This window comes from Leptinotarsa decemlineata, unplaced genomic scaffold, assembly GCF_025532065.1.
Source record: "Leptinotarsa decemlineata unplaced genomic scaffold, Ldec_3_MD MMD2_tig00001719_RagTag_RagTag, whole genome shotgun sequence".
NCBI classification, from domain to species: Eukaryota; Metazoa; Arthropoda; class Insecta; order Coleoptera; family Chrysomelidae; genus Leptinotarsa; species Leptinotarsa decemlineata.
In genome coordinates, this window is record NW_027412569.1 from 6,328,651 (window position 1) to 6,347,092 (window position 18,442).

General features: G+C 34.5%; 1 protein-coding gene across 1 annotated transcript; it reads left to right on the plus strand.

The window, feature by feature from the left end:
- The first annotated feature begins 583 nt into the window (after positions 1-583).
- Positions 584-18,008, plus strand: LOC111507726 (DC-STAMP domain-containing protein 2). The gene is made up of 13 exons (XM_023163441.2): positions 584-1,106; positions 6,052-6,202; positions 6,252-6,411; positions 7,871-8,134; positions 9,722-9,935; positions 10,009-10,162; positions 11,904-12,072; positions 12,128-12,292; positions 12,346-12,592; positions 12,656-12,868; positions 12,979-13,768; positions 17,262-17,681; positions 17,776-18,008. The coding sequence occupies exons 1-13, from the start codon at positions 703-705 to the stop codon at positions 17,797-17,799; spliced, it is 3,375 nt and encodes a 1,124-aa protein (XP_023019209.2). The 5' UTR covers positions 584-702; the 3' UTR covers positions 17,800-18,008.
- The last annotated feature ends 434 nt before the right edge of the window (positions 18,009-18,442 follow it).

Consider the following 18,442-nt stretch of genomic DNA (forward strand, 5'->3'; position numbering starts at 1 on the left):
AATCTTCTTTCCTACGTGAATAAATATTATTATTACTATTATTATTCGTTTCGAAATATTTTCATTTCGTGTGATTCAATGTATATGAGAAAGTAGCTGTTTTGAGGGGGCTTTTTCTTCCAGTTTGGGTCTGAAAGTTACTTCTTTGCATGATCTACACATCTTTGTATAGAAGTAATTTTTTGAAATTGACTCATTCCTTTCTTCGGAGGATTCCCACATTTTTTGTATCAAGATGGAGAAGTAGAAGGCCGAAAATTTTCTAAATATCATATTGTCTGCCATTGAAAATAAAAGTAATGGTAATAAGGGCACATTTTCGTCATCTCTGGACATTTCAACAATGGTATCGGTTCCAAAACTAAATAACAATTTCTTTCCTACTTTTAGAACCGTAGAAATTATTTTCGTTAGAATACTTTCTCTATTGGAAAACTTCATATATTATTCAGATAAATTGGAAGAAAATAATAGTATTTTCATTTTCTAAGTGACAAATCTCCTTCAAGGAGCTGTCAACAAGTAATGAGAAAACCCTTCAAAAAAATTCATGAATAATAATTTTCGTAAATTTTTGTGTAACAAATTTTGAATGGAAACTTCCAAAATAATCACTCACTGAATAAGACTTTAACCACTTGTCACTGTGTTGTTATAAATTGTCATATAGACATATCCGGTTTTATGATACACGGTTAAAAAATGTCTTTCGTTCAGTTAATGTTCAAAGCATCACAGCTGAAAAGATTCAAGAATGAACTTGTGGAAGAAAAACTCGACGCCATCAAGATCAAGAACAAGGAAAAAAGACACTTCAGATTTCGCCATATCGGAATCAAAATCAGAGCGAGACTGAAACGGTCTATCAAAAGAATCACTTACTGTTTCTGTTGCCGCAAATTCTGTTTCAAGCTACGGCATGATGGGAGCTGCGAAAATTTCGTCCTGAAGAGTTTTCTAGGCTTCATCGCCGGTTTGGTGTTGACGTATATATTCTTCATGTTTTTCGTTTTTCAACTCAATATCAAAATCACAACGGCAACGGTGGTGTGCTCCTTGCTGGGGTGTGTTTTAATGAATGGTTTGGCTTTCAGCTCCAAAATAAGGTGAGTATCTGTTTGAACGAAAGTTTCGACCTTTTGTTTAGATAATCAATATTTTTGTTCGGATTTTATCGAAAATATCTTTCGAACAATGAGATACGGAACCAAAAACATCTTCATTCACAGAACAGATTTTCTTAACCTTGATTGCCTGTTTCAATTGTCCACTTTGCTAGTGGTACCGTGAATTCAGGTGGTTATTCCATTAGTCTTGCTTTTTTTTTTGTTTTACGTTGAGTCTGAAGTATATGAATGTGTTTGTGTAGAAAATTACTCAATGTTGTTATATTTGGTTCAAAATGCTCTCGTTTTCCTAAAGTCCTACATGAAAAATGTATTATTCCATCTCTTAGGAAACATCATATAAAGCAGTTGACTAATTTATATATATGTAACACGTTAAACCTCAAAACAAATCTACGAAAAGGTTCAAAACAAAGCAATATTATTTTCACCAAAAGCTTCAATGGCTCCAACATAGTAATCATCTGAAAACTTAGGAACTCTTCTTATTCTTCCATCAACAACATACGACTGCAACGATGTCGGTAAAGATTCATGAATGAATTTGTCACTTCAAAACCGTCTGCGTACTCCAAAATGTTTGTTATATACACATCAACTTCTCTCTTAAGGCGTTGTTGTGTCTGTTTATCATGAATACCAAGAATCAGCCGATGTTTTCATATCTCATAGTCTTACTTGCTTTCTGAGATCCGTCAAAACTTCTTCTACAGATTGACTAGACGTCTACCAAATTTAAGGGTTTGTATTGTAATAGTCCTTTTAGGAAAGTAGTGTTTTTCGTAAGCTTTCATGACATCGTCAAAACCTTGCTTTGTTCCGTCTTCAAAACTATTATAAATATTTAAACCTCGATCCCTGATCAAACTTGAGAGGATGATTATTTCAATATAATCATTTTCATTGTATTTTTACATTATGTTTACCTCGATTTCATTCTGGTTTCACTTCTGATACCATGTTATATTTGATTCAAAATGCTCTATTCATCTTTCTCAAATTTTACATAAACAATTATCATATCACAATAAAAATTTGGATGAAGGAGCTTTGAAAACGAAACAAAAGAAAAAATTCGAACAAACATTACTTTATATATTTTTAGAATAATGAGTGTCATGCAGAATTACCAAATTTTAAAAAATTAAAGCTTGTGGGTCCTTCGCAATTATGATTTATTTTTTAACGAATTGATAGTCATTTCAGCATGAATTTTAGAACTGACTCAAGTTATAACTTTCGGCTGCTTGATAATCATAAAAGTGGGAAAAATACAGTTGGCCGTTGCTAACCTTTGAGATATAGATAGACAGACAGACATTTACTTCCAGTTAACACACACATTATGAAGTATTGAGGTTACAATATATGATCTCATTATATGTGTGAGTTAAAATACATAACTCATAGACAGATTCATATAAAGTGTTTTATTAGATACAAGTATTCTTTGCTATTACGAAAACATGCGCTTCGACCAGATATTTTTCTCAAGAGAATTTATCTGGTTGAAGCTGGAATGATTCTGCAACCGTGTTAGGAATCACACGTTAAAAGGTAAGACCTCGTTAGTCCTTAGCTCGCACAAGTTTTTCAACTCCTGAGAGTGGACGTTCGTATGGGGGCGACAGCTGATTAACGGAAAAACAGATTTTAAACAGATTTCAAACAGATTTTAAACAGAAAACATGATTGTTCGTCCGGTCAATTTAGACTTTCGAATCTACCTAAATTCCCACCAAGCTAAAAATCGATAAGAGTGTTTAAAATATGATGAAAAAATAAAATTTGAAACTTCCCCATCTTTCTTCTGTATGGAAAAAAATTTATTCGAGGTCAAAGGTCAAAAAAAAATAGTTTTTCGTGATTTTCAGCAAAACGGTAAGTTTTAACGTGGTTTCTGCAGTAGGCCTATTCCGCGGGTCAGTTGTGATCCTGTTTGATTTGAAACTATTGAAAAATAATGGATATTAGCAGAGATTGAAAAGATAAAAGCGATTTAAGTTAAAAAAAAGTTGTGGAATTTAATCGTCCACGTCGTAACTTTCAAATTCTTCCTCTTGTTCTTCTTCTTGATCTTCTTGTTCTGGTTTGTCTTGTTCTCCTTCTTTTTGTTCTTGTTCTTCATCTTCATCCTGAGAACATATAAAATGCGTTATAGCGATGTATAGCATGTCGCCTATTTGGAATCAAACGGATCCTCCACTGTTGGTGATTCGATACGATACACAACCGGCTTTGATAATGTGTACATGCCAGAGAACAAAACAGTCCGGCTTTTTTGCAACCACAATTAGCACTGCACCCCTTTTTGCACTTGGTAATATACCTGAAAAAGATGTTGATGAGCAGCAACTGAGGTTGGAGGAAGACAAGGTAATTGTACTTGTTCTTTACTTTTGGTATTTTTAACGAAACATGCATATCTATAGTTATCAAAAAGCAGGTAGTTTTTTTTGGAGCTCCGGCGAATGTCGTCAGTGATAATTCCTTGTCGGGTTGAATTACTATTTTTGAAAACTACAGCACATTGAACTAAATTTTGTTTTTCAAACATTTTGAAAACTGTTATTTTACCCCTCCTGTAAAATGCAGATGTCACAGCCAGTTTTTGCGTGTAAAAATAGTACATGATTTTGACACTTCGCAAAAGTAGATTAATATTTTGATGAATATATTTCCGATTGATGTTGAGTTTTTCCTGGTTTTAAGAACAAAATAGTTTTTTTAGTTGGAGTTCGAACAGTGAGTAATCCGAGTAAGTATATATCTTCACCAACAAAAATAGTTCTATTTGTCAAATTGAACTGCTCTATTGCTGTTTCAATACATCAGCATTATTATTAGTTTGTTTTACCAATATATTTTCAGCAGTAAATTTTCTTTCAACATTGTAATGAACTGAGACTTGTTGTGAGTATTTGTAATACATTTTTGTTGCTGGTTGGAACTGACATATTTTAATCAAATAAAATATCAATTGACGTAGATATTGCTAAAGTTCGACGACGTTGTTCTGAACTTTGGTTTTTCTCGTGCAATCATTATAGTCATCAAATACGCCAGTAACTCTGGAACCAAAATGTCGACGTACATACTGAACGTATTTATCTAAGATAAAGTTAAATATTCGCTATCCCACTCATGTAATAATATACATGAGTGGGATGATTACGATTACTTGACGATTAATTCACGATTACAACTTTTACAACTTTTTGAATTGTTATATCTCAAAAACGATGGCTTGTAGGAAAAAATTATCGGTAATTTTTTGTAGATAATTTAATGATCTACAAATTTTGTTCGAAGTATTTTTTGTGATAAAACTTACCGTTTTGTTGAAAATCGGGAAAAAGAATTTTTTCCATACAGGGTGAAGATGGGAACTTCCAAATTTTATTTTTATTCATATTTTAAACAATCTTACTGATTTTCAGCTTGGTGAGAATTTAGGTAGCTTTACTCTTATTTTTTGGTCTAATTTGACCGGACTATGTGTAACAATTTCTTAAGAAACTCTTTCAATTTTCGGTTGGGCTACTACTCGAGATTCGGTGGTAGGTGATTATATCGTATATATTTATACCGGTATCATGTGAATCCTTTCGCGTTCTTTCATAACTATAATTTGGTAGCCTGAATACTTTATTGATGATGCCTCTTGAAATGATGGCGAAACGTCCTTTAAAAATGATACAACGAATGAACTCCTAGAAAAGCAGAAAAATAAAGTTAATATCAGAATTTTGCGGGCTACGACCATTAGATCAGTGATCTTTTTTTGTTTTTTCGTGTTGGTACACTTGTCTCGATAATATGTTCATAGTTTCAGCTATTTAGCATGTTCAGTTTGTTGGTGAGAGGCATAAAAGTTAAAAATGTTACTGCAGTTTCGTCCTACAAGAATATTTTCAAATGAATACAATTAAGTTTTTTGTATTCGTTTGTAATGTTTATTGTATTCCTTTGTGAATGTCCTTGTAGGACGAAACTGCACTAACGTTGGTTACAAATACAAGTGTTGAAAAACAAAGGAAGTTTCATTTTTGATTTTTCATAATGATCTCCTACCTTATTTCTTTAATGATATAGGTGCAGTTGATGTACCTTAAAATTCTATTCCACATTGAAACGATTGTGTTTTATTATACGTATAACATGAATAACGCTACTCAATTCAGAACTGAGCTATTCTATGTGGGGGGATCAATCCAGCTTCCAGTGGAATTCCTGAAAATTTGGTTGAACTGAATGGATTCAAATGGATACAAAAACAGTATACCACTAGTTTAACAGAAATTATGTCTCAAGACTCTCTCGCAGTCAACGCACATGCGGCTGATGATGTCAAACGCAGTGGCAGGCGAAACGTTAGATTCTTAAGATCCCATCTGATCACTACCTGCCAGCCCATATGTTGTAGTCTTGGATAAAATATCATTCATTTAAAAGACTATTTGTTTCAATAATCAAGAATAATTTTAATTGTCTCACTGGCAATCATTAGATTTGATTTTCGATTGAAGGTGCTGTTCTATGTTTGTCATTGTTTTTGTAAACTCAAATGTCAATATGAATCTTACAAAATATTCGTGTACATATGCGTGTACGCTTTTTATTTGTTGTCTTTGAAAATTGCACACGTTATTACATAAATATTTGTTTAGGTGGATCTTTTATTTTGAAAATGAAGTTAAAATTTCTGTATCACTTTTTAATCAAGAAATTTTCGTCAATTCGAGTCAGATTATTTGGAACACCTGTTATGAATCAGCATTACCAATGAAGAAAAGTTTAAAATACAAATGCACCACCTCCTTCAAGTACCCTGTGCCTGAATGAAATTAATTGAATACGTTCTCAAGTTTGCCTCACAATTAGACTAATTAATAAATTGTTAATTTCCCGTTCCCCATTTCAGATGTATTGTGTTGCTCACGCTGCCTCACTTTTTCTCGGAAAAGGGAAGACAGGCCCTATTGGCCTATGCGCTAATTCTCGTCATTTCTGGGCCAGCCAAAAACACATTGAACAACATGGGAATTCTCAACGAATCTTTGGCCTGTGGACAGGTGAATAATAAAATTTTTGTTGCTCGGTTTTGACATACCATTTTTCCAGGAGCAACTCAAATCCGCGGTCAGACAAATCATTGATGTGATCAAGAAACCGTTCTACGCCCTCAGGGATGCTATAAAAAAAGTAGTGGAAACGGTCAAAAAAGTCGTGAAGAAAATCAAAGAAATCCTCCTGAAAATCAAGAGAATCATTATGGGAATAAGTACGTAAGTAACATCAAAGAAAAGATAATTTGTTGTTTGAATATTGTTGACAATGGAATGGCTGGAGTTTCACTCATCTCTTGTTTAGCGAAACGCGATCTCAAAAATAGTGCTCGGAAATATAAATCATCAAAAATATCTAAGTTGAAATAAATGACAGAATTAATTCTCAATGGAAATTTATAAAATCGATAACATCATTAAGATTTCTCAATAAAGAGTGAATAAGATTTCACAAGAAAAAAACAGTATCCAGGATTTTAGGTCTTATTTCAATCTTATTTAAGGGGCCGAACCTAAACCGAAAATTGGTTTTTAAGTATCTTATCTACATTTTGATCAGTGTTTTTTATTTAGTACCAAGCCCATTTCACGAAAATTCTAAATCAAATATCCAAGAAGTGTGTCCAGTAAGTTTGTCCATTTATCTGGTAGTTGAAATTACCTTTAACTCTTCAACTAAAATTGAGGTTAGTTGGTCTGAAAATCATCAATAATGCAGTAGTTCTGAAAAACTGGTTCTATATGAAATGCACTTTTCTAAAAACTGATGCACGGATTATGATTATCAAAATACTATAACTCATGCTTTTTCATTTTTTAATTTGGGACCACCAAGTCACATTACTAAGGATTTTTGGAATATATCGACAATATTTAGATAGAGGGTTAGACCAAAGTAAAATTAGTTGGTGAGTAAAAAAAGTCTGCGGCTTTTTTCTCGTCTCTCGTACACGAACTAAGTTTGTTAGGAAGAAGATAATCTAATTGTGTTTTTCAAGTCTACGATACTAATTACACTAACACAAGTGGGTTATACAATAGCATCAACAACGACAGACAAAATATACCTATTTGATGAACGATTTGAATTCATATCATTCATCGATTTGCAATCCATTCGTGCATATGATTCATCAGGAAAAAACTCCAATTATTTTCGATGTGCAATCCATAATGTCGAAATTTTATTTTGAATAATGGCTCATCAAAACTACTGAGAGGTCAAGATCTCTAATATCGGAATCTTTGGTCAAGTCAAAAAAAAGCGCGTCTTCTCGAATTATAATGTCTAACTGAATGAATACATTTTTCTCGAGGGCAAATATACAAATTCATGTTGAATTTTGAAGCCCAAATACATATTATTCATGATGCAACACAATACGGCGCTCATCAGTGGTATTCGGCTAAACCACAAATAGTTTTGATGTTGGAAAAGTATTCAGCCAAAACATCTATTTCCTAAAATCGTATCCCTTCTGAAAATATATCATTTTCAAAATTAGTAATCAATATCCACGCTCAGGTTAGCCATTGTGGATTTCTCTGTGTTTATTTACCTACTTGCATTCTACAATAATGATTTGAAATAATGAATATTATTATTATTTTTATTGTAATATCAAGACGGTGAATTAACTACATAACAAACAAACATATCTCGTTGTTTTTCAGTAAAAGTCATCAAAGCCGTATTCCAGTTTCTGGCCAAAATCATCAGCATCTGCAACAAAGAGCTTGGTACCCCCTTTGAGAGATGTTCCCGAGTGTTTGAAAACGCCATAGCGGATTGCAATGCCAAATTGGGTTCCCTCTTCTCTTGGATGTGCTCCATCACCTACATAGTCAAGTCAGTGTGTTATATAGTCAAGCCTTTCGATCTGGTGTGCTTGATAGTCGACTTCATCAACGATTCCATTATTGGGGTAGTGGTCAGAAGTAGGTACTCAAGTTGGCTCATGAGGTTTCAAATTACTAATAATTTGACACCATTGCAATTCAATTTTCACAGAAACATTTTATGATACGAGGGTAGTCTAAAAAGTTTCCGAACTCAACATGAATATAACAGAAATCGTAAATGAAAGATAGTAAATTTCATTATAATAATAATAATAATGATGATAAATGTGCTTTATTGTCTAAAGAAAAGTTCTTATTGACAAAGCTTTGGTGAACATTTTGAGAAAGAAAAAACATAGTCAAGTGCATGAAATCAGAATATAAGCTAGTAGATTGATAAACATATCTAGAGTCCTACCATAAATAAAAAAATAAAAATTTTGAAAGTCGCATTTTCTGAAAAACACCAGCGGCTCCTGGGTCAGAACACGCTGTTCCCACAGAACTATCGCTCAATCAGTCTGCTAAGCTGGCTGAACGAGTCCTTCTGCAAAGGCTCAACGAAGAAGTTGAGTTCCGAAATGTTCTGCCTAACGAACAATTCGAATTCAGGAGAGAACACTCCACCGAGTTACAGACTCTGAGACTGGTCAAAAACACCATCGCAGAGTTAAACAACAATCACAGAGTCCAAATAGTCTTATTAGAAATTTCGAAAGCAGTCGACCGTGTATTGCATGAAGGCCTTCTACACAAACTCCTGGGGCCTGATCCGATGGATTGGGTCTTTCCTGAAAGACAGAACATTTCAGGTTAGAGAGGAGGACTTCCTGTCTGACAACAGAGAGATCCTCGCTGGAGTATCACAGAGAGCCGTGCTCTCTCCCACGTTATACTCGCTCTACACCAGCGACCTCCCGAGGTTTGAGCGTGTGAAAGTGTCTCTCTTTACGCTAATGATACGGCTCTCCTTTCATCTTCCATGAGTCGGGAGCTCGGGATCGTCTACATGCAACGTACATTGGACGACCTCGAGCACTGGTACCTCAAATGGAAGATCCGAGTGAACCCGGAACAGACTCAGGCGATAACCATGGGAAGAACGATATCTTCTCCGGCTAGGAAAGTGAGGGTCTCTGGAAGTACCTCGGCCTTCTAATAGACCGTAGGCTCACCTGGAACCCGCACATTGTACCCGTCAAAACAAGGATCGAGTGTCGAATCAGAAGTCTGTACCCTGTGATCAATAGAAGATCCAAAATGAGTTTAAAGAACAAAATTACCGTCTATAATACGATGTTCAAGCCTGTCATCATGCATGCTTCAGGCGTCTGGGAACAAACATCGAAATATAATCTATCCATTCTGGATGTATTGCAAAACAAGTTAATGAGGATGATTGTGAATGCTCCTTGGTTCGTGCGGAATGAAGTCATCCGCAGAGATTTGCAGCTATCTTCCATTTAGCAGTCCATTCAGTCGAGTTTTTGATTGTGCTGAAACTCACGATAATTCGTTAGTTAGGGAAGCTATAGATTATGCCGTGGACGACCCCTCTCGATATAGGAGGCCCCGACACTGTCGAATGAGGCCCTCATGTCCCCCGTTAAGAGATGAATAATTTTTCATCTGTCGAGAGTGATAATCATACCCATTTTCTAATTGTGATATTTTTCATTTCAGAAGTAAAAGGGTTTGTAAGACACATTCGGACAATGTTTTATGTTCGCATCAAATTTTCCCACTCATTTCATTTCGAAACAAACTCCTCAAAGAGCGTTGTTGAAATATCTCGTGAAATTGTACAGGAGATCAAAGATAGGACGAAAACTGTGACTGCTGTTTTTCATTTTCTAACCTCTGCAGCTATGTTGTTTTTCATATTCATGATAGTGAGGTGAGTATGGGGATAGTCGAGGCTAGTATAAGAATTTGGTTCTCAAGCTATTGAACCGTAATTTTTCTTTCAGAGTCACTTACTACAGATACAAATTTTTGACTACCAACAGTTTCGATAACAAATTCATAACGAAAGACTTTCACGAGATCGACATGAGGAGGGTGAAATTGAACAAAGAGACTGTCTTACCTTTGAACGACAGGGAGGCCAAAGTATACGTTAAGGTGAGAATAAACCATAACACTAGAGTCCATTTTGGGGCCAGTTTCAATTTTTATTTGCATACATTCTAAAGAAATGAACTTTAAATGTTCAAACCCATCTCGGATGTACCAACTCAGTAGGTTGAATGGACTGACAGAAAACAACTACTCCACTGGCTAATATCACGAACAGCGTTGGATTATATCCAACAGACGTCAGTGCAGGAATCTTCACAGAAAATTTCCTGCATATGCAATTGGCAATACAAATGAAAGAGTCGACCTTCAATTTTGGAACAGGCACACTTGCAGACCGGTTTCGGGCTCCTTAGCCAATAGTCAGTGCAAGATAGTGACCATTATCGACCTAAAGTCAATGATATTTCATAATTGACCCAAATTCAATGATATTCCAAAATTCTTTAAGAGTATTTCATTCCTCGTCTTGAGTTGGAGCGAATATCAAAAATGTCACTCCATCTAGTGGACGAGGTACTAACCAATTGCATATCCGAAATTTGCCCGATTCCTCTGAATAAGGAAGAAAAACTTTATTATTAGTCAGTGGTCTATGCTTGAAGACTGGCAGTAAACAAATCTAAAGAAATGAACAATAAAAGTTCAAGCCAGTCTCGAATATACCAACAGTAGGTTGAACGAACTGACGCCTATCAGAAAACAACTACTCCCCTGGCTAATACCATGAACAGCGTTGAATTATATCCGACAGACGTCAGTGCAGGAATCTTCACAGAAAAGTTCCTGCATATGCAATTGGCAATACAAATGAAATAGTCGACCATCAATTTTGGAACAGGCACACTTGCAGACCGGTTTTGGGTTCCTTAGCCACTCGTCAGTGCAAGATAGTGACCATCATTGACCTAAAGTCAGTGATATTCCATAATTGACCCAAAGTCAATGATATTCCATAATTGAAAATCAAAATTCTTTAAGAGTATTTCATTCCTCGTCTTGAGTTAGAGCGAACATCAAAAATGTCACTCCATCTAGTGGACGAGGTACTAACCAACTGCATATCCGAAATTTGCCCAATTCCTCTGAATAAGAAAGAAAAATTTTATTATTAGTCAGTGGGCTATTATGCTTGAAGACTGGTAGTGAACAAATCTAAAGAAATGAACATCAAATGTTCAAGCCAGTCTCAAATATACCCACTCAGTAGGTCAAATGGACTGACGCCTATCAGAAAACAACTACTCCCGTGGCTAATACCACGAAGGGCGTAGGATTGTATCCGGCAGGAGTCAGTGCAGGAATCTTCACAGAAAATTTCCTGCATATGCAATTGGCAATACAACTGATTTCGAAATTATTCAACTGATTTGGAGTGATGTGGTTAACTCAAGAATCAATTTTATGACGATTACTGTTCATTGTTTATTAACAATACCATTTTTACCATTAACTAAATAGTATTCAGAAAATTCTCACAACTTCATTAAATAAAAATTTACAATCAGAATTATCTTTAAAATCAATATTTTTCTCAAGCCTACAGAGAGAATAATGAATCAATACTCGTAACTTTCATCATTCAGCTGTATATATTTGTAAAATATATACAAAATTTCTATAAAACTCCTGTTTCTATAAAAACTCATGTTGAAAAAATGAAAACACCAATACAGGTTAGATTGAAATATTTAAATAGAGTGTCCTATTGAAATATGAACACAATTACATATGGTTAAATCCTCTGATTGGGTTTCGTGTTATTTTAATGCATTTTAGGTTTTAGATTGGGTCTTCAAAATTAGCGGAGAAAGAGAAGAAAATCTTGAAAAAAGCCATCACAAAGTTGGCCGTGATAAATGCGAAGGCCGCCATATACATAGGTATTGATTATGCGTTATTTTGGATTTTGAATCTCATAAAATACTATGGAAGGTTCCAGTCTAAAGTACAAGGTATGTATTTCTCAGACATACAGATTGATGAATGATTGAAAAAATGTTTTTCAAGCACCAAATATTCCAACTCCTCATATCAGTGGAAACGGACTTCTCGCAGATTTGTTAAAGAGCATCGTCAAAGCATTCCAGCCTCTTGGAATTCAACTGGAAATAGATACTGTTCCGTGTTTGCCAACTCCGATACCACCCGACTATGACCGATACGTTCAAATAGGTAATCTAAAAAATCCCACTCCCCTACATTTCTTCCAACTTCAACTATTTCAGCTACTTTACTCGTGCTATGCTGGGTGTTAACTCTCCTAGAACCTTACGGATTGAGACTGCGCAACGTTGTCATGAGCTACTATCACCCAACTAGAGCCAAACAGCGTTCTATATGGCTCTACAACCACATCTTAAGGTCGAGGAGCTCATTTCTGAAATTTGCCCGGAGACAGTTGAGAAGAAAAGTGTTTGGCTCTAAAGATATCGAGAAAGTTACTTGCATGGAGTTTTTGGCTGCCAATTTCAAGTGACGCAACTGAAGTAATTAGATTTTTGAACAAATGAGCTGATGGGTCTTCACTTTTTTCAGGTTATTCGCGTTATGTTACGACAAATCTCAAGCTGCTTGTCTTTTGTGCGGTACAGTCTTCCGAGAAACAGATTCTGTGAAGCCGATCAGATGTCAGACTCCTGAATGTCCAGGAATATACTGTGAAAGCTGCTTTGCTGATCTGAGAAATCTGTGCACCGTTTGTCTTTCTCCTATAGACTATGGAGATCTCTCAGATCTCAGCGAAGAAAGGTATACAATATTCAATTCAACAGTATATTGGTAGCAGTATATTACAATTTCTTTCTTGCTTACGGTCAACCAATAATCTATAAACCATAATCATCTTCAATCCTTTTTAGAGACTCGTCAGAAGAAGAACCACCAAAAGAAACGGTTCGGAAAAAGCGAAGTTGGTGCAAAAAACGAGATAAAAAAGTTGTGGAAAGGAAAATATCTAAACACTCTGCATATGAAGGAATCTTAGGCAAAACTGAAACGAAGTCCAGTTGGTCGTTTCCTAAAATCTGCACCAAAGCAGAGAAATCATGCGATGATTCAGATTCCCACCGGTCGTCTCCGATTCAAAAACAATCCAAGAGCGTCAAATCAATTCCCTCTGCCGACAGCAAAACATCTTGGTCTCTTTTCAAAACTTGCTCGAAGACACTGAAATGCAATTCAGAGCCTCTGCTTGAAGTTGAAGATATAAGAAAAGCCAAGAAAAAGAAATATTACGAGAAACCACACGAAGGACCCTCTTCTAGCGAAGAGAGCGAAAACGTTGGACTACTGTCTGGTTCTGAACCCATCGATTCTGACTATCACACAACCACTGCCAGCACAACTGACCCAGAACCTTCAACAGATTACTCCTATTCATACCAGTACGATAAAGACCATCAGGAGATTCCTCCTCTGGTGGAAATACCTTTCAGAGATGTGGAAAAACAAGCTGGGCACGACTATGCTGGGATGGATAGTTTCAGGGAAGAGGATGATGAAGATTTTCCTCTTCCAGATGACGAAATACTGAAGGAGATTCGCCCATCGATTGGAACTGCTATTTCTGGTACTACTTTCGATAAGATCAAGATGGAGAGGCGTGTTGATTTCACAGGAATTGAACACGCAGATGTTCATGAAAGAAAAGTGAGTTCATTGCTGACAGGTTTTTTTGACCGGTACTGTCTAACATTTGATTGTCAGGTGTTTCACTGAACAGTATTTTTTCCAAGAGTCACTAATACAAGACACAACCAGAAATATATATTTTAAAATAGATTGACTACTCGGTACTGTCGATATTTTGTTGTTGTTGTATATTTAATTTGTGTTTCTTCAATGTGTGTTACATTGTCCCTACTATAAGAAAGTACTTTTCTTCTGATCATTAAAGTTATTACAGTAGGTAATATTTAACATCATAAATTGAAGTATGCCTGAACGCGATAAACTGAAAAATCACCGAACGGATTTTTGCAATGAACAGAGCGCGCCATTCCACACGTAGGTTCATGTATCTAGCTTATCAATTGTTTCAAAACTATTTTCCGGGTTTCTTGGCCTAGGTCTGCACTTTTTATACGTTTCGTCTACAGCTGCGGTAGACAATATCAACGATGAGGCAACGGATGAAATGTTCTGGTTGTCCTCAAAGCGGATACTACAGAATTGGTTTGGGTGTTCAAATATATTTCATAGGTGGTGTCATGAATCAAATGACCTGATTCGAAAGCAAATAAGTAAAGGTAGCGAGATTTTATTAATGAAGTTGCCCGCTCCTTCTTTGTGATTCTGATTTCCCATTGCCTTATATCGAAAATGCTGCCTAATTCCTTTGAGATAATACAAAGCAGCGAAGGTCTACAATAACTCTGTGATTATCGAGGTATTCGATTTTTTCATCATCTATGACCTTGAGGTCATAGACGTCGCTTCTACGGTAAGATAAACCAAATTATTCAAGTAAAAACTGAAAACATTGACTCAACTATTCGTTCAAAAGAACTGCAACAATCTAAAGTTCACACATGCCGAGTTGAAGATTGGTTCAGAAGAAATTATTATTATATCGTAGAATTCTTAGAGGAATTGTTAGTTTGTCGATATTTCTCTGTTTACATTAACTTATGAGCATTATAAATAATTTCTGTGGAATACTTTCTTGGAAAGGCTCATATGTTTGTAAACTGGTATCTATAATAAGGAAATAAAAAAATTGAGTGTGAGTTACACTTTATTGTGGGTTAACTTCTTCAACATTTAATATAATTATTACAGTAACTAAATTCAGCTCGGCTTTGATCGATACAAAGAACAATACCTATATTCGAAAAAAAAGTGCATGCGTATTTTACTGTCGATGAAAAGATTATGAGCTATCAATAACAATTTTCAAATAACCAATTTCAATGTTGATAAGAACACATTTTTAGAAATTGTTTGTCACTGCTAATTTATAATAATATGACCCGCTTACCTTGTAGATAAGAAACAAGGCTAACTGACTACTTAACTAAAATATTAATTAACAACGTTTCAACAGTAAAACTGATATAAACTGACTTAAATCGAGATCTCAGCTCTTCAACAATGAAATTGAATTAGTCTAACTTAAATCGCAATTAAAATTGGACTGTACTATAACTTGAATGTGTATAGACGTGCGCCAGGTTGATATTCAACCAAACAGTGTTACAAATCGAAAACGGTATTTTCGAAACGCTCAAAGGAGGGGTATTCAAGCGTAAAGTCGTCATCTGCGCCCGTATGAGTCATAGCCAGTAAGAAAATCAACAAACTACTTATATGTTTGAAGGTGATTGACAATGTTTCGTGATGAATTTCACTAGTTCGGACTTCCATCGTCTACTATATAAAATGATTTGAAATCCCTGAAACAAGTAAAAAAGAATAATTAAAAAAGAATAGTTGAAAATAACAATTATATTAAGCAACAATAAACCTGAAATGAAATGATAGTGAAATAACCTACAAGTAAAAATATAATAATTGAATAAATAAAAATTGAAGGAATGAAAAAAGAAGAAAATAATAAAAATAAAAAGTGTAGAGATTCCAAGTCACGTTAGTTCACGACGTTTCGATTGTTGGTACCTACAATCGTCTTCGAGTGATGACTGGGTGACTTGGAATCTCTACACTTTTTATTTTTTTATTATTTTCTTCTTTCTTCATTCCTTCAATTTTTATTTATTCAATTATTATATTTTTACTTGTAGGTTATTTCACTATCATTTCATTTCAGGTTTATTGTTGCTTAGTATAATTGTTATTTTCAACTATTCTTTTTTAATTATTCTTTTTTACTTGTTTCAGGGATTTCAAATCATTTTATAGAGTAGACAATGGAAGTCCGAACTAGTGAAAAACTACTTATATCTTTCGAAGTTAATTCACTAGTCTTCTTTTGAAGTTCAAAATTATGATAACTTATTGGGAAAGAAAGTTTTTGGCTTTCTACTACTTCATCTGATACAAAAAAAAAATGGATAAGAGAATCTTCCAAAGAAAGGAAGGATTAATCAATTTGAAAATAAGTAACTCTATACATGGATGTGTAGATCATGCAAAGAAGTAACTTTCAGACACAAACTGAAAGAAAAAATTGCAAAAATCCGTTCGGTGATTTTTCAGTTTATCGCGTTCAGACATACTTCAATTTATTATGTTAAATATTACCTACTATAATAACTTTAATGATCAGAAGAAAAGTACTTTCTTAAAGTAGGGACAATGTAACACACATTGAAGAAACACAAATTAAATATACAACAACAAAATATCGAGAGTACCGAGTAGTCATAAACACGTGTATACCAGTAGGGTGACAGTGTTCCATGTGAGTACAATTTATTACCATTTATTCAAAGTAGAACTCATGTGAATGATATCTGATTCTTATTCCTCCACGAATGTTCGATATACAAACTGAATAGAGAAAAGTATCTTCTGTATAATTCAGTGTTCATATAGAAGTATTTGTTTCGAAAGAATTTTTTCTTTCGTGTAATTCAATGTTTATATGAAAGTAGCTGTTTCAGGAGGACTTTCTTTCAGTTTGTGTCTGAAAGTTACTTCTTTGCATGATCTACACATCCATGTATAGAGTTACTTATTTTCAAATTGATTAATCCTTCCTTTCTTTGGAAGATTCTCTTATTCATTTTTTTTGTATCAGATGGAGTAGTAGAAAGCCAAAAACTTTCTTTCCCAAAAAGTTAATCACTCCTAAAAATATAACCCTTTCAAATCAAATGATAACTTATATGTGAAAATCTGAATAGCTCCATCGTGTCCGTCTATAAAACGGATATGATATCAATCCTAGTTGTTTAGGTAGATAAGTGCTAACCTATTTAGAAATTGAGAATAATAGTTGTGAATACAATTTTCTAAGAGTAGATTTTATTAGTATAGTTACTATTAACTGGGCTTCACTTAGGGATTTGATATGAGAATTTGTGGTAGTTGTAATAAAATGATTAAAATTGCATTATGAGAGGTCGCTGAATCTTGCTTTATATACCACCCCTATCTGTGGATAGCCCAAGCCATAGGAAATTTGAAGGGTTTACATCATTTCCTCGATGTATTAGTTTTTTCAAATTAAATATTTCAGTACAAGAAGAAAAGAAAGAAAAAGAGACACTCGAGGCCACTCCCAGAATCGATATTGTGCCACTGCTCAGATACCGATGATGAAGAAGGAATTCATTACTTGGAAGAAACGTCTCTTATAACTTTACCAAAAATGATTCGAACAGAAGATTATTACTCAGAAAATTTAGGGTTTTGTACTTGCAAACATCAAGAACATTCATCTTCTAGCGAATATCTGTCTTCGTCCAGTGAGATATCTTTAATGAAAAATTTCACAGATTGGAACTCTACTGAAAGTGAAATTTCACCTAATTTCAGTGGAGAATGTATAGAATTGAAAAGGATGCGGAAAAGGGAGGAAACAAAAAGAGATGAAACAATGGAAATTGTTAGAAAACCCAGTAGACTGAAGATGTTGGTCAAAAGAGTCATACCGAAGGTAATTTAATGTAAGATAATAGTATTACTATGGTAGAACAAACTAGGAGTATGTTTCGTAAAAAGTGTATTCTCATATGGTGATTTTGTTTCAGTTTAAAGTCTATAGAGAAAAATAGGCACACAATTTTTGTACAGCGGCAAATATTTCTTCCATTACAAGAAAAACTACCAACTCAGAATCGCCCGCAGAAGATTATTGGAGAAAAATATCGAACTTTAGCAATGGCAGATGTTTCTGGTTTTGCAGTATTTAGATAAGAAAAATGCAGTGTTGTTCTTTAATTATTACCACAATATATTCTATTTTCCTTTATTTATAACTGAAGTAAGTTGTATAATTATTCATAACCTATTTTTACTCCATTCGGGCTCAGTGTGGGGTTTTTATTTCAAATATTTCTAAGACAACAACGACTAGTCCTAGCGTTTCGTTTCAAGGCAAATCGAGTTCAAATTGTGGATTGTTTTGGAATTTGAAAATTTTAAAAAATAAGAGCATTTCATTTAGAAGTATGTATTGTTAAGGTTCTTTACTATTTCATATTCCTAAGAACAATGTCAGTTAACTGAATTACAGATTAACTGAATTACACATGTACCTTTCTTATTCCTGCCTATTTCAATCATGTAATCATTCCTTACATCAAGCCTAATTATTTGTATTCAAGGGTAAATTTTACTTTATGAATAGAAATTTTTCGAATTTTTTTGGAAGGTTACTACATGATGTTAGAAATTCAGAACAATTTTTCCGTGTCC